The sequence below is a fragment of the Daktulosphaira vitifoliae genome, unplaced genomic scaffold (genome assembly GCF_025091365.1).
Source record: "Daktulosphaira vitifoliae isolate Bord-2020 unplaced genomic scaffold, ASM2509136v1 Scaffold_131, whole genome shotgun sequence".
Taxonomy (NCBI): Eukaryota; Metazoa; Arthropoda; class Insecta; order Hemiptera; family Phylloxeridae; genus Daktulosphaira; species Daktulosphaira vitifoliae.
The window spans coordinates 3801-18182 of record NW_026099700.1 but is presented as its reverse complement, the minus strand read 5'-3'; the positions used below and the strand labels follow the sequence as shown (position 1 = coordinate 18182).

General features: G+C 34.5%; 3 protein-coding genes across 3 annotated transcripts; all 3 read left to right on the top strand.

Annotated features, from left to right (window-relative positions):
• Window positions 1-1407: 1407 nt before the first annotated feature.
• Window positions 1408-4828, top strand: LOC126909128 (uncharacterized). Its single transcript, XM_050691518.1, has 6 exons — window positions 1408-1977; window positions 2043-3599; window positions 3654-3848; window positions 3933-4041; window positions 4105-4533; window positions 4595-4828. The coding sequence occupies exons 1-6, from the start codon at window positions 1408-1410 to the stop codon at window positions 4735-4737; spliced, it is 3003 nt and encodes a 1000-aa protein (XP_050547475.1). The 3' UTR covers window positions 4738-4828.
• A 3815-nt stretch (window positions 4829-8643) lies between these two features.
• Window positions 8644-9492, top strand: LOC126909127 (uncharacterized). The gene is made up of 2 exons (XM_050691517.1): window positions 8644-8740; window positions 8828-9492. The coding sequence occupies exons 1-2, from the start codon at window positions 8644-8646 to the stop codon at window positions 9490-9492; spliced, it is 762 nt and encodes a 253-aa protein (XP_050547474.1).
• Window positions 9493-11090: 1598 nt separating this feature from the next.
• On the top strand, window positions 11091-12335 carry LOC126909126 (uncharacterized). Its single transcript, XM_050691515.1, has one exon. The coding sequence runs from the start codon at window positions 11091-11093 to the stop codon at window positions 12333-12335; it is 1245 nt and encodes a 414-aa protein (XP_050547472.1).
• The last annotated feature ends 2047 nt before the right edge of the window (window positions 12336-14382 follow it).

The window sequence follows — 14382 nt, the reverse complement described above, 5'->3', positions numbered from 1 at the left end:
GAAAAAAACTATTTTTATAATTCTAAAATGATATCTTATACATGTAATTGATTATATCATTAGCACTATTTTGCTTATAGAAAATTAATTTGTTGAAGGTTTAATTATTATTTAAAGAGAAATGTACTTTTTACGCCAAATAAAAATTATTCATAATATAATATATCAAATGATATAAAAATTGGTATGCAAATCTATATACATTTTTTTCAATATTTTGTATATAAATGGTATTATCTGATTTTGTTGATATTTTCACATTGTAAGGTTAAAATTTTGTTACAAATTTAAATATATATATAGTAAAAAAAATCTATTTAATTTATGTGGAGAGAATAATGTTGGTATAATCATTAGTATTAATATATTAGCTAAAAGAAAATGAATAAAAAAAACTATTTTTATAATTTTAAAATAATTGTCTACACATATAATTGATTATTTCATTAGTACTACTTTGCTTGTAGAAAATTAATTTGTTGAAGGTTTAACTATTATTTAAAGAGAAATGTACTTTTTAAAAAAATAAAAATTATTCATAATATAATATAATATAATAAATGATATTTAAAAAAACTGTGGAATGCTACTCTATATACTTTTTTTCATTATTTAGTTGTATAAATGTTATAATCTGATTTTGTAGATATTTTCACATTGTAAGCTTAAAATTTTGTTACAAATTTAAATATATATATATATATATAGTAAAAAAAATCTATTTAATTTATGTGGAGAGATTATAAAGTATAAAAGAAAAAAAGGTTTTGGTACAATCATTAGTATTAATATATTAGCTAAAGGAAAATGAATAAAAAAAACTATTTTTATAATTTTAAAATAACTGTCTACACATATAATTGATTATTTCATTAGTACTACTTTGCTTGTAGAAAATTAATTTGTTGAAGGTTTAACTATTATTTAAAGAGAAATGTACTTTTTAAAAAATAAAAATTATTCATAATATAATATAATATAATAAATGATATTTAAAAAAACTGTGGAATGCTACTCTATATACTTTTTTTCATTATTTAGTTGTATAAATGTTATAATCTGATTTTGTAGATATTTTCACATTGTAAGCTTAAAACTTTGTTACAAATTTAAATATATATATATATATATAATAATAAAAATAAATCTATTTAATTTATGTGGAGAGATTATAAAGTATAAAAGAAAAAAAAGGTTTTGGTACAATCATTAGTATTAATATAATAGCTACAGGAAAATGAATAAAAAAACTATTTTTATAATTTTAAAATTATAAAATAAACTTAAAAAATATACTTTTTACGTCAAATAAAAAAAATTTCATAGTATAACATAATAAATGATATTTAAAAAACTATGAAATGTTACTCTATATACTTTTTTCATTATTTAGTTGTATAAATGATGATGTCTGATACAGTTTGTGGTTGTGGTGCAATATTCGGGGACATCGATAGTCTTCAAAAACATTGCAACAATAATTTGAATAATAGACCAACAATTTATTGCACTGTAGGAAAACCTAAAAAAAACTGTTTTCCAACACATAGTTCGGACTCAAATATGGTAAAAGTTACAAAAAAACAGTGTATGGGCTTAGTAGGATCAGGATTCAAAAAAATTAATTCGGCCTTAAAAGGTGGTGTAAGAAATTTTTTTTTGAAAAATAATACAATTGTTGATGACATTGTCGATTTCATGGTTGAAATAAATCACGAAATAATAAATTTATTAAAAATGTTAACTGTAAAGGGTATGGTAAAATTCAATGTTTTACTACATACAACGTACTTTCATACTGTAACTGGTGAGTTCAAAGATGTATCATTCAAGTCGCGCAATAAAACAGTAGACTTAGGAACCGATTTTACATCAGTAATGGAAAAAATAACATTAAAGTTGGAAACTGAAAAACAAGAAATGGAAATCAAGCAAAGTGGATGGTCGCTAATATCAATTGATGGTATTTTGTTGAGAGTACATAAATTGAACCCACTGAAGGGAATTATATTGAATTACCATCGTGTATAAAAAACAAAAAGGCTGTTGTAAATATTAAAAACGATGATCAACGATGTTTCAAATGGTCAATCTTATGTTATTACAATAAAAGAGTTAAAATAAGTGATTGGAATGTTGCATATGTTGAATTAGAACAACGTTTGAACATAGATTTTTTTGGTATTGATTTTCCAACACCAATTGAACAAATTAATCGCTTCGAACGAAAAAATCCTACAATATCGGTAAATGTGTATGCGTTGGACAATAAAAACATTGTTTTTCCATTGCGTGTAACTAAATCCAAAACCGCTACAGATCATATTGATTTACTATACTTGAAAAATAATGAAACTAACCACTATTGTTACATCTCAAAATTTTCAAGGCTTGTATCAAAACAACGCTCAAAAAGTAAACGACAAGAATATCATTGTAAACGATGTCTCAGCGTATTTAACGAGCAACCGTTATTAACTCGTCCGAGTGGGAAAGAGGGACTTAAAGAACATGTAAAAATGTGTGGAAAATTCAAGGATGCTTNTGTAAAAATGTGTGGAAAATTCAAGGAGGCTCGCATTGTTCTACCACAGCCTAACTCTGATCTTTCAATATTATGTTTTAAAAACACAAGACGAGAAGAAGCAATACCATTAGTTATCTACGGTGATATAGAAAGTTTACTTGTTCGAACGATGGAACAAATATCGGACAAGTCTATGATTGTACAAAAACATAAACCAATGAGTTATTGTTTTTACTTAGTACGCAACTCCAAAATATTACTGCAAAACATGTGTCAGGGATTACCGGAGGAACCAGTAATGTATCGAGGACCTGATGCTGCTAAACATTTTGTATCAGTGTTGTNTGCTGCTAAACATTTTGTATCAGCGTTGGTGGATATTGGAAAACAAGTATCAGATATCATGAAAATTAACATCGAGATGAATCCTCTAACTTCTGAGGAACAACATCGTTTCAATACCACAAAACATTGCGACTCGTGTTTAATAGAGTTTACCGATAAGTTAGTAAAAGTCAAGGATCATAATCATTGGACGGCAAAATTTCGAGCTGTTTTATGCCACAAATGTAATTTACAACGACGATATTCCGCATTCATACCAGTTATCATGCATGGTCTTTCAAACTATGACTCGCACATGATAATACCAGAAATGGCTTACGACAATAAAGACATTACTGTTATAGCACAATCCGAAGAAAAATATATTTCGTTCAGTAAGACAATAAGCGATTATTTTCAACTTCGATTTATAGATTCATATCGATTTTTGCAAGCGAGTTTGTATCAACTTACAACCACCTTGACTTTACCTGATTTTGCACATACATTAAATGTCTTTAAATCGTTGGAGTTGGTCACACGGAAATCGGTTTTCCCATACGAATACGTAGACAGTTGGGAAAAACTCGACGAAAATCAGTTGCCAACCCGCGAAAATCTTTACTGTTCCATTACGAAAAATACAGTATCCGAAGAGGACTATGAACATGCAAAAAAAATGTGGCAACACTTTGAATGCAAAACTATTGGTGATTATAGTGACAAGTATTTACTTGTCGACGTTATGGTATGTTGTTAATTTTTTTAGTAATTAACAATTATAAATACATTTATTTTTTAGGTACTTGCTGACATATTTGAAAAGTTTCGCGCGGAGAGTTTAAAAAATTATTCTCTGGATCCCACTCATTATTACTCATGTCCAGCCCTATCATTTGATGCTATGTTAAAATATACTGATGTCAACATTGAATTGATAACAGACCCAGATATGTTATTAATGTTTGAATTGGGTATACGTGGAGGTTTGACACAAGTATGTGTGATTATTAAAAATATAAAAATATGTTTAATAATATTTATAAATATATACATATTTATATATATATATTTAATATAGGTCAATCAGCGGTATGCTCGAGCAAATCATCCAGGTATCTCTGACTACAATCCCAATATTCCACATAAATATCTTCAATACCTAGATGCTACAAATTTATATGGAACAGGTAGTTTTTTTTTTAAAATAAAAAAAATTAATATTTGTGTAAAAAAACATTTGTTTTTTTAAGCAATGATGGAACCGATGCCACTTGGTAATTTTGAATGGTCAACTGTTACATTGGAGGAAATACTTGACACAGCTGAGGATGCTGATCATGGATATCTTGTGCAAGTCGATGTAGATTATCCACAACATTTACATGATTTACACAACGATTTACCATTTTTTCCGGTAAACGAGCGACCACCTCTACCGTCTGCCAAATACAAAAAACTGATGACCACATTGTTTCCAAAACGTAATTACGTTGTACACTATCGAACATTAAAGCAAGCGGTAAAACACGGTGTGGTTATCACAAAACTGCATAAAGTCATAAAGTTTAAACAATCTCGATGGTTGGCACCCTACATCAAAATTAATACAGAATTACGTAAAAAAGCCTCCAACAAGTTTGAACAAGATCTACCAAAATATATGATCAACTCCAACTATGGTAATATTAATATTTTTATACGTTTAATTTTTTTAATAATAAAAATTTTTAATTTTACTAGGTAAAACATTGGAAAACGTGAAAAAACATCAAAATATTCAACTCGTTTGTAACGATGATAAATTATCAAAACTGATAGCGAAACCGTCGTTTGGTCACACCACAATATTTAATAAAAAATCTTGTAGCTGTACACATGTATAAAGAAAAAATTAATTTTTTTAAACCCATTTTTATTGGACAGGCCGTGTTGGATATTAGTAAATGTATCATGTACAAGTTTCATTATGATGTAATGCAACCATTTTATGATCCTGCAAGACTTAGACTCGTGTATATGGATACAGACAGTTTTATTTATTTAATATTAACGCATAGTTTTCAGGATGATTTGAAAAAATATCTGTTTGAATACTTCGACACTTCCAACTATCCCACTGATCATCCATGTTACAGTGATAAACGTAAAAAACAACCGGGTACATTTACCGACGAATGTAAAGGTATGCATATGGAGGAAATTGTTGCACTTTTGCCCAAAGTCTATGCGTACCTGATTGCCTACAAAAATTATAAAAACGTTTTGCGGCAAGAAGAAGTGAAGCGATTGAAGGGTATTAGTATGGGTGTAGTGAAACATGAAATAAATATGGTTGACTATTTAAATTGTTTGCGAAATAAACTAAAACAAATTCACAAGAAAATTTCCATCATACGTTCAAAACATCACAATGTTTTGACGGTAGAAACGAGGAAACTCGCATTGTCCAACAACTATGACAAGCGTGCAATAGTCGGTGACGAGTTTGAGTATAAAAATGTATATACAAAAGCGTGGGGACATTATTCTTTAAATATATAACAATTTATTTTGTATAAAATATATTATTGTATTTAGTATTTTATTAACAATATATGTCAATTTATTATATAATCTTTAATTTATAATTTATTTATGAAAAATATACTTATTGTAGAAATAAAAATGAATATTATAAAGTATTCGTGTTTATATAAATATATATATTTTTTAATACAATAGCGTTACATGTTATAATTCATCCATTGTTTTAAACATATAGTCTTATATAAACTGCACATATTTGGGTTGTTCATGTGTCGGATACAACATGGTTTTGTAACACAACTTAAATTGTACAGAGGAGGACAGTCCAAATCCTCTACGTTGACTATACGTTGTCCTGGTTATNCACAACTTAAATTGTACAGAGGAGGACAGTCCAAATCCTCTACGTTGACTATACGTTGTCCTGGTATGTACTTTTCCACTACTTGCTTTTTTACAGCTCCCTTCACGTAAATGGTTTCGCATCGCAAGAGTTTCATTATTCTCGGCAACTCATTGTATTCCACATCCCCGCAACGTGTATCCATTCCATGTAGGTATTTTTTCAACCAAAAGTTTGTTTTAGCATCCTCCTTGATACTTTTTGGATGTTTGAACATCCAATGGGCGAAAGAAGTGCAGTCTATGGCAATAGCAGTCAGTTCCTTGACCAAAAACGATCGGTCAGCTGCTACAATACCTTGTATATCGACAATCATTGAGGTAAGATATTGGTTTTCGGTATCCATGAATTGTGTTCTGGGCCAAATCCTAACCATTTAACGTAACACTGATCTCCTTGTGTTCGCAACACTCGTTCGACTAAATACATGTCCGGATAACTGGTCTTGTTCAGCTCTTCGGTGTAAAACACACCACGTATTGGATTTCCCTGATAGTCTTCTAGATAGTAAGTTGGTGGTACTGATTGTCTAACCTTGACTACGGTAAATAGTTCGGTGCTCCAGTTCGGCAAATAACCCTTGTCAAACACTGATTTATGTACACTAATCTGAACTTTGTCACCCACANTTTATGTACACTAATCCGAACTTTGTCACCCACGTGGAATTTTATCGGTAAATTATCGGGTATTTTGCGTAACTTGAGTCGAACCAGGTCGGGGTTTTGCACAGCTTGCACCGGTATCATTCCGATTGTTCTATGTTTACGCACGTTATTGTATTCGTGCAACAGCGTAGGCAACCGATTCACCCACTTGTACGAACCACGTTCACTAAAATCGCACCACATTGCGTTTTTCAACGTGCGGTTAAAACGTTCCACGAGACAGGCTTTCATAGTGGAATAAGTTGAATAGTGATTGATTGCATATTGTGACATCAGTTTTTGAAACTGTTTGTTGTAGAATTCTTTACCATTGTCCGTTTGCAAAAGTTTAGGATGACGACCTTGTTTTAATATTCCATTCATGGCAGCAGTAACTTCTTTGGCTGTTTTATTTTTCAACGGAATGGCCCACGCATATTTTGAAAATCCATCGATGCACGTTAAAATATACCGATGATGTCGATCGGGGTATGCGCGTATTTCCACGAGGTCAGCATGCCAAACATCATCGAGACCTTTGATATTTATTCGAGCAAGGGTGTACGTCCTACGGGCCTGCTGATGTAGTTCATAGGCAATGTTCTTATTCATAATGTTGATGGTATTTGTTCAATGTAACCGGTTTCCTGCAACTCTTCCAATATAGAAATGATTTCCGGTGCAACTCCATTGTTACCAGCTGACCGGACCGATATCAATAAACGTAAACGATCTACGAGCTCGTTGGGTTCGTCCCAGTACACATACTCTTTTTTCTTGTTGTTCAACCTTAACTGTAGACCCGCACCGATAATAGATGTGTCACTGATGCTGCTGTTTTCAAATAATGGTAAGGAATTGTTTGCGCTACCACCATCATTGTTTTCAAACAATGGTTTAATAGTGTTAACATATTTTTGACCTCCTTTTTTTAATGTTCCGTCTTTATTCAAATGTACACCGGTTTCGAGTAAAATTGTTTTGTATGCCTGCAAATCCGATTCGGAGTAAACACCGGGATTTTTCGAAAAAAGTAAGTCCACAAGACCTAATGTCAGCAGGAATTTTTTCTCCAGTACGTTGATTATTCCTCCATTGACAAAGATATTGTCGACTCCACCTATTGTCAATGTTCCTTCTGGTGTCACTTTTGGTCCATACATTTTGTCTCTGTTCGGGTTCATTGACCATTGGTGCATGTACTGATGGAAAAACCCATCATCATGTTCCATATTGTATCTATCATCATTTAAACTTTTGATGGATTGCTGTAGTTGTTGTTCATGTTGTTGTTGCTGCTGCTGTTGCTGTTGCTGTTGCTGTGTCACGATTTTATCCAATGGTGCAATGATTGGTGCCAATTCTCGTTTTACGCGACTCAATGAATCCGCTTCACCACGATGCAATTCCGTGTACTTTTTTCGAACATTTTCCCGGGCTTCCGTCAATAATTTCAACAACGTTTTTTTTTCTTCACGAATTCTATTATTAATAGTACTCATATCGTCACAAATGTGTCAAACTTGTATCTATACCGACCACCGTCACGCGCGAAGTCTAAACAAATCACTGCAAATCCATACCGGTCTTTGTTCCAACAATGTTTGCAAAACTCTTTGAATTCGCCGAATTTCATATCGCAACACACGTATTCATCGTACGCGTGCCGTAGATTAACTTCATCCTGTCGGAACAACACCACCAAATTTGTGTTGTCACGTAACATTTGTTTTTGTATGCGTGATAATGTTTGTGAGAGAAAAAACACGTCAACTCGACGGTGACGTCCACGCGCGAAATAATCACACATTACATTTTGTTTTTCCATAACAACATCGTCGAATATAAAAACAGAATTGGGCAGGATGTTATCCACCGACGGTACATCTTCCCCGTTTTCATAGGTAAACAACTGCACTCCTTGGACACCACGTAAAACTTCCACGAGTAGTTGATACTTGCACTGATGCAACGATTTTGAGTAAACGTATACATTTTCAAATCGAAGTCCGTTGATATCGGTCAGTAGGGTAAACATCAAGTTTGTTTTTCCACAATTTGACGGTCCGCAAATCAATGCACGTATTGTGTTTGGCAATAGTTTACCGTGTTTACTGGATGCAATATCACTACTTTTTTCAAAATTCACGATAGGTAGCGTGAGGGTCTGTTTTTTGAAACGCATCGCACGTCATCGAACCATTACCGTCAATATGAAAATAATGGTTAAACAGAGACAACGTGGAAAACAAGGTGCAGGGATATTGAACAGTGTAATCAACAAATTACCATTCGAAGCCCACATTCCAGGTGTGTATGTGTCTGTGTGTGTATGTAATTATTCAAAATTATTCTTTGTAAATAGTTTTATCATTATTTTAAATGTTTACCATTTAGGTTATCAATTTGCGGGCCCTGGAACACGGTTAGAAAAGAGATTAAAGCGAGGTGACGTTGGAGTGAACCCGCTTGATGCTGCTTGCCGCAATCACGATATCATTTATAGTAAATACAAGAATCTCGAGGACCGTCATAAAGCGGATAAGGTGTTGGAACATCGGGCTTGGGAACGAGTGTTGGCCAAAGACGCTAAATTGCCTGAACGAGTCGCAGCTTGGAGTGTGACCAACGCAATGAAATTGAAACGTAAACTCGGTATGGGTTTTAAACGAATCGTGCGTGCGGCCAAACTTGATAAAAATGCTCAACAAATGGATTTATTGAGTGTGGCAAAACGATCGTTGATGGCAGCACGGCGTGTGGTGAGAAAGAAAAAAATTCCACTGCCCCGTACCATAAACGTTCCGAAAACTAAAGGCGGTGTACTACCGCTTATACCTATATTTGCCGGACTGTCGGCGTTGGGAGCTTTAGCCGGCGGTGCTGCAAATGTGGTCAAGATGGCTACCGAAATTAACCGTAAAGGCAATACAGCGATAAGCATAGGTAAAGGATTTTACCTGCAACCATACAAATCGGGGTCTGGTTTCAAATTGACGGCGAGTACGAAAACTAAGAAAAAGACGTCTCGAAAAAATCATAAGAAAAAAACAAAAAACTAATTTCACAGCTACCCGATCGTGCCTTGTACGATGTTGAAATTGCAAATTTCGGTAGTCGAGCGTTCGATCGTAAAGTGTTTCGTGGCGTGTTCTGTCGTGACAAGTTACCTCAGTCGGGACCGAAAACAATCGAAATGGGTGTAGTGAACTTGGACCTTTCCACTAACCCTGGCACTCATTGGGTAGCATATAGTAAACATGGTAAACGCATTACGTATTTTGACAGTTTTGGTAATTTACGACCACCGTTGGAGCTGGAACGATACTTTAAAGGATGCGCAATCGTGCACAATTATAGTAGATATCAAAACTTCAACGAGGTAAATTGTGGTCACTTGTGTTTGGAATTTTTAATTGAACAACAACAACAACATGGCAACAACGGTGACGTTAATCGGCGTGGGATCTGAATTGCAATGCACATTCAATCCACCCATCGATGTCGGTGACAAATGTAAAATTGGACTATTGAGCTTGCATACGTGGAACACGATACCGAATATTGATGAGGATTGTAACAAATTCATTTTCGGCACTGTTGACAAACCAATTATGGTGATAACACTACCGACGGGATCGTACGAATTTGACGATTTACAGAAACGAATTATCGACAAATATAATGGAGAAGAATACAAGTACAGTATGCAAAAACAATTAGATTTTGATGATCCATTGTTGCCAACGGTTGGTTTGCTCAAGGAAAACAGCAGTGAAATCGGTGACAAAGAGTTGGGTGATCGAAACGTTATTTCTTTCACAGCCGATCGCAACACTATGCGAAGTATAATCAAATGCGATCACGCCATAGATTTTACACACCCGCAATCAATCGGTGGAATGCTGGGATTCCGACCTCGTGTATTGGCACCGAAAATGGAACACACGTCGGATTTCCCGTTATCTATTACAAAGGTGACATGCATACGAGTTGACTGCAATATAATTGTTGGCTCGTACCACGAAGGACGTCAATCGCATACATTGCATGAATTCTTTCCAAACGTACCACCGGGTTACCGTATTATCGAATGTCCCAGACAAGTCGTTTACTATCCATTAAACACAAACGTATTGAATACGATTCGAATCACATTGCTCGATCAAGACGGTCAACGTGTCAACTTAAGAGGTGAAAAATTAACAGTACGTCTACACATCAAACAAGATGGATGAAAGTACGATGACGTTATGGGACCGTATAAAACAAATTGATTCCTCACATATTGGATTATTTTTGTGCATACTAGTCACATTCGTGCAACTATTACTGCTCCTTCAAACATCCGACAATAGCTGTCAGCTGATAAACAGTGACAATAACAACAACAACAACAACAGTTCAGCTACAATTTATCGTTTGGAAGCACTGGCTCGAGAACTTTATTCAGTCGATGACCGTGTCTTTATATTGGAAAAACGTGTTGACACTCTTTAAATGCCTCTGAGTTTCAACAAGAGTGTAGTGCACCATCATTTGGGTGATGGCATATACTCTACGACGGAGCAACGGAACAATCGTGTGACGCTATCGCAGCAGCAACAACTCACAAAGGAAAATATTGAATTTTTAAAATCATTAGGTTGTCGAGTCAATCATGGCCGAGTACTTACACGTGTTGGAAAAATGTCAACAAGACGACAGCGTAAAACGTGAATACTATCTAGAACATCAGAGCTACAACAACTCGTACGAACACAACGATGAAATCCGCATCGAGGTACGTAACAAGGAGAAATTCACCGTACCGTGCGAAAGTTATTTGCAAATCGAAGGAAAACTGGAAAAACCACCAGTTGGAACAGTCGGTGAAATGGTTATGGGGCAAAATTTTCTCATGCACTTATTCGACGAAATCAGATTTGAGGTAAATGGTAAAGAAGTGGACAAGATAAAATATGTCGGAGTGGCTACAACCATCAAGGGTTATTGTTCGCTCACACCCAACGACATTCGACGATTGCAACCTGCCGGATGGAAATATGCGCAAATCTTGCACAACAACGATTTCATCGATGGGACTGATTTTGTGGCGCAATGTCCATTGTCTATGTGCATGGGATTTTTCGAACGATACCGACGAACACTGATAAACTGTACTCAGACACTTGTGTTGAATAGATCGAGTACCGATAGCACTGTTGTAACATTTGTTCCACAGACAACAACAACAGACGATAAAGCGCAAGTTGCATCATTGATAAAACAAATCAATGTGAAAATATCGAAAATCAAATGGGTGGTAAAGTACTTTGAACCCAGCGTGAAAACCGAACTGGGTCTTATGCGTATTCTGGACAGCAAGAAATGGCTCCCGTTAGAATTTCAACACTGGGATGTTGCCGTTTACCCATTGGTACCGCAGACAACTCATCACACGTGGTCGGTGCGCACCTATTCGAATGTGGAAAAACCCAGATATCTACTTATTGCCATGGGTAATGAGAACGAACACGTTCTTGGAGATTTCGATCACTGTTCATTGAGAAACGTCAAAGCGTATCTGAATGCGGACGAATACCCATACGAGAACCAAAACGCCGATTTCGACAACAACAAGTATACAACGTTTTACAACTCGTACACTCAATTCCAAACAATGTACTACGGTCGTAAAGATCCGTACCCTCTATTAGATTATATAAATTACAAAAAACGTGGACCCATAGTTGTGATCGATTGTTCTAAACAAAACGATACCGTCAAGACTTCAACGGTTGATCTACGTTTGGATTTCGAATGCTCTAAACAGTTTCCCGATAAAACATCATTGTATTGTGTAATTATTCACGATTGTCAAATGGAATACAACGCATTTACGGGTGAAGTACGAAAACTCTAATGTATATACAAATATATTTTTATTATTGTATAATTTACAGTATAGTATAGAAACAAAAAAATGTATAAATATATAATTTTTATTAATAAAAACATAGTTATTTTGCAAACTTGTTGTTTTTTATGTTATTTTATTTCGATTATCCTTGAATTTGATTGGAAAAGTCACACATAGAAGGTCTTTCTTGTCAATTATCGGCAAAGCATCTACACCTAAAAATGATCTATTTGTAGCCAATTCTACCAGATCGGAAAAGTAATACAAGTGCTGAAATTTTTATAAGTATTAGAGTTAAGATGAAAAAATCAAATATTTTTTAACATACTTTCATGTGTGGATAATTGAAAATAGTTTTCGAGATATTTTTGGCCAAAATGAATCGTCAGGATCCAGACCAATGTATACACGAGACATTTGTGAAATGCTATATATTGATGAATCGATCAAGTCGTTGATTTTATTGAATTTACACCTTGGTGTAGCCATTGTGATTAAAGTCTCAAGGTCCAATAGGCGTTACTATCGCTGCGATTCGCATTCACCGTTTTTTCAATTGTTTCAATTGAATCCAAAAGTTCGTAATATATTCGCTTCACAACTGAGCATGCACATTCAGGATTGTCCGAATTTTTTCCCACATTCAATAATTCACAACCCTTGTAGTGTAAAAAGTCTCCACCGGTACCGTTGACTTTATCTCCTAGACGTTCCGCAAAATATTGTAAATCTCGATAATTTTTCAATAATTTACTGAATGGTTTAAAAACTCTATCTGTCGGTTCGTTTTCAACAAGACAAATCAATTTATTCGATATATTACTTAAATAATCCATCTTACACGCACAATAGATTAACAAATACTGAGAACCGTTTAGTAGTCAACAGACAATGTTGCTGCTGCACGACACCAAACTTTCCAAACATCTGTTAGACATTGGAATCTCGATGATGAATGAGGTGTATTTTATGGATTACACGACTATGGCTTATACCCCGTCGACGACGTCGACGACGACGACGATGGCGGCGGCGGCGGCGGTTGCGATGACACAATATAACGCGCGACCGTTTGACGTACAACTCCTAGGTGAGAGGGTGTAGGCAGGGGCAGAGTCTTTAACATTATTGTATGTGACGTGATGACCTTAAGGGCGATTATATTACGTAACACCTGTGATGCTCCTAATTGAGGGGCACGCGTTGCTGCATACGTCACACCTACAACGACGTAACGCCGAGTCAGCTGAACACCTACCCTCCGCCAACCCACATTATTATCGCAATTTTAACAATAACACATTTGATTTACAACTTTATCAATTACGATTGACCTTAAGTAACCATTTAATTACCCATTAACACTCTTAATTTATTACTTTTTGAAGACGTATGACACTAATTACCATGACGGCATCCTTTGATCCCCAGAATCAATATCTAAATAGCGGGATTTAGATACTACTAGTGCTCAACTGGTAAGTTTATTATTAATGCATTTCGATTNTAGTGCTCACCTGGTAAGTTTATTATTAATGCATTTCGATTAGTGCAAGTCAAGTAGTGTTGTCTGTATACATTTCAAAAGAGTCATATTCAAAAATGGCCTAAATTTGTCTATAATATTTTTGCTAAGCATTTGCGTTCAATAATGGCGTAACATTTTTGGACGTCCGATACCTTTCTACTAGTTTCTGACATTATGTGGGATACGGTATGGACGCACTATAGTTTTTTAACCATTGCAGTCCTTCATTTTTATCACGCATTATGGAATTATTGAAAAACTTAAACACATCAAAAAGTTCAAAAAAATCTTAGTTAACAACTAAGATGTGTGTTGTTATTTGATTATTAGCACATTCTTTAGGTTAATTATTATTTTAATATTGTAATTTTTATTTCAATGGATGTACTTGTACAAAAACTAAAAGGCTCGATGCATACCTATTTAAAACATAATGGATTAACAAATATAATTCAAATTGTGTGTTTCTATTTTTATTAATGTACGTATAGGAAATGAGAATTTTTTACCTTTGACGTCCAA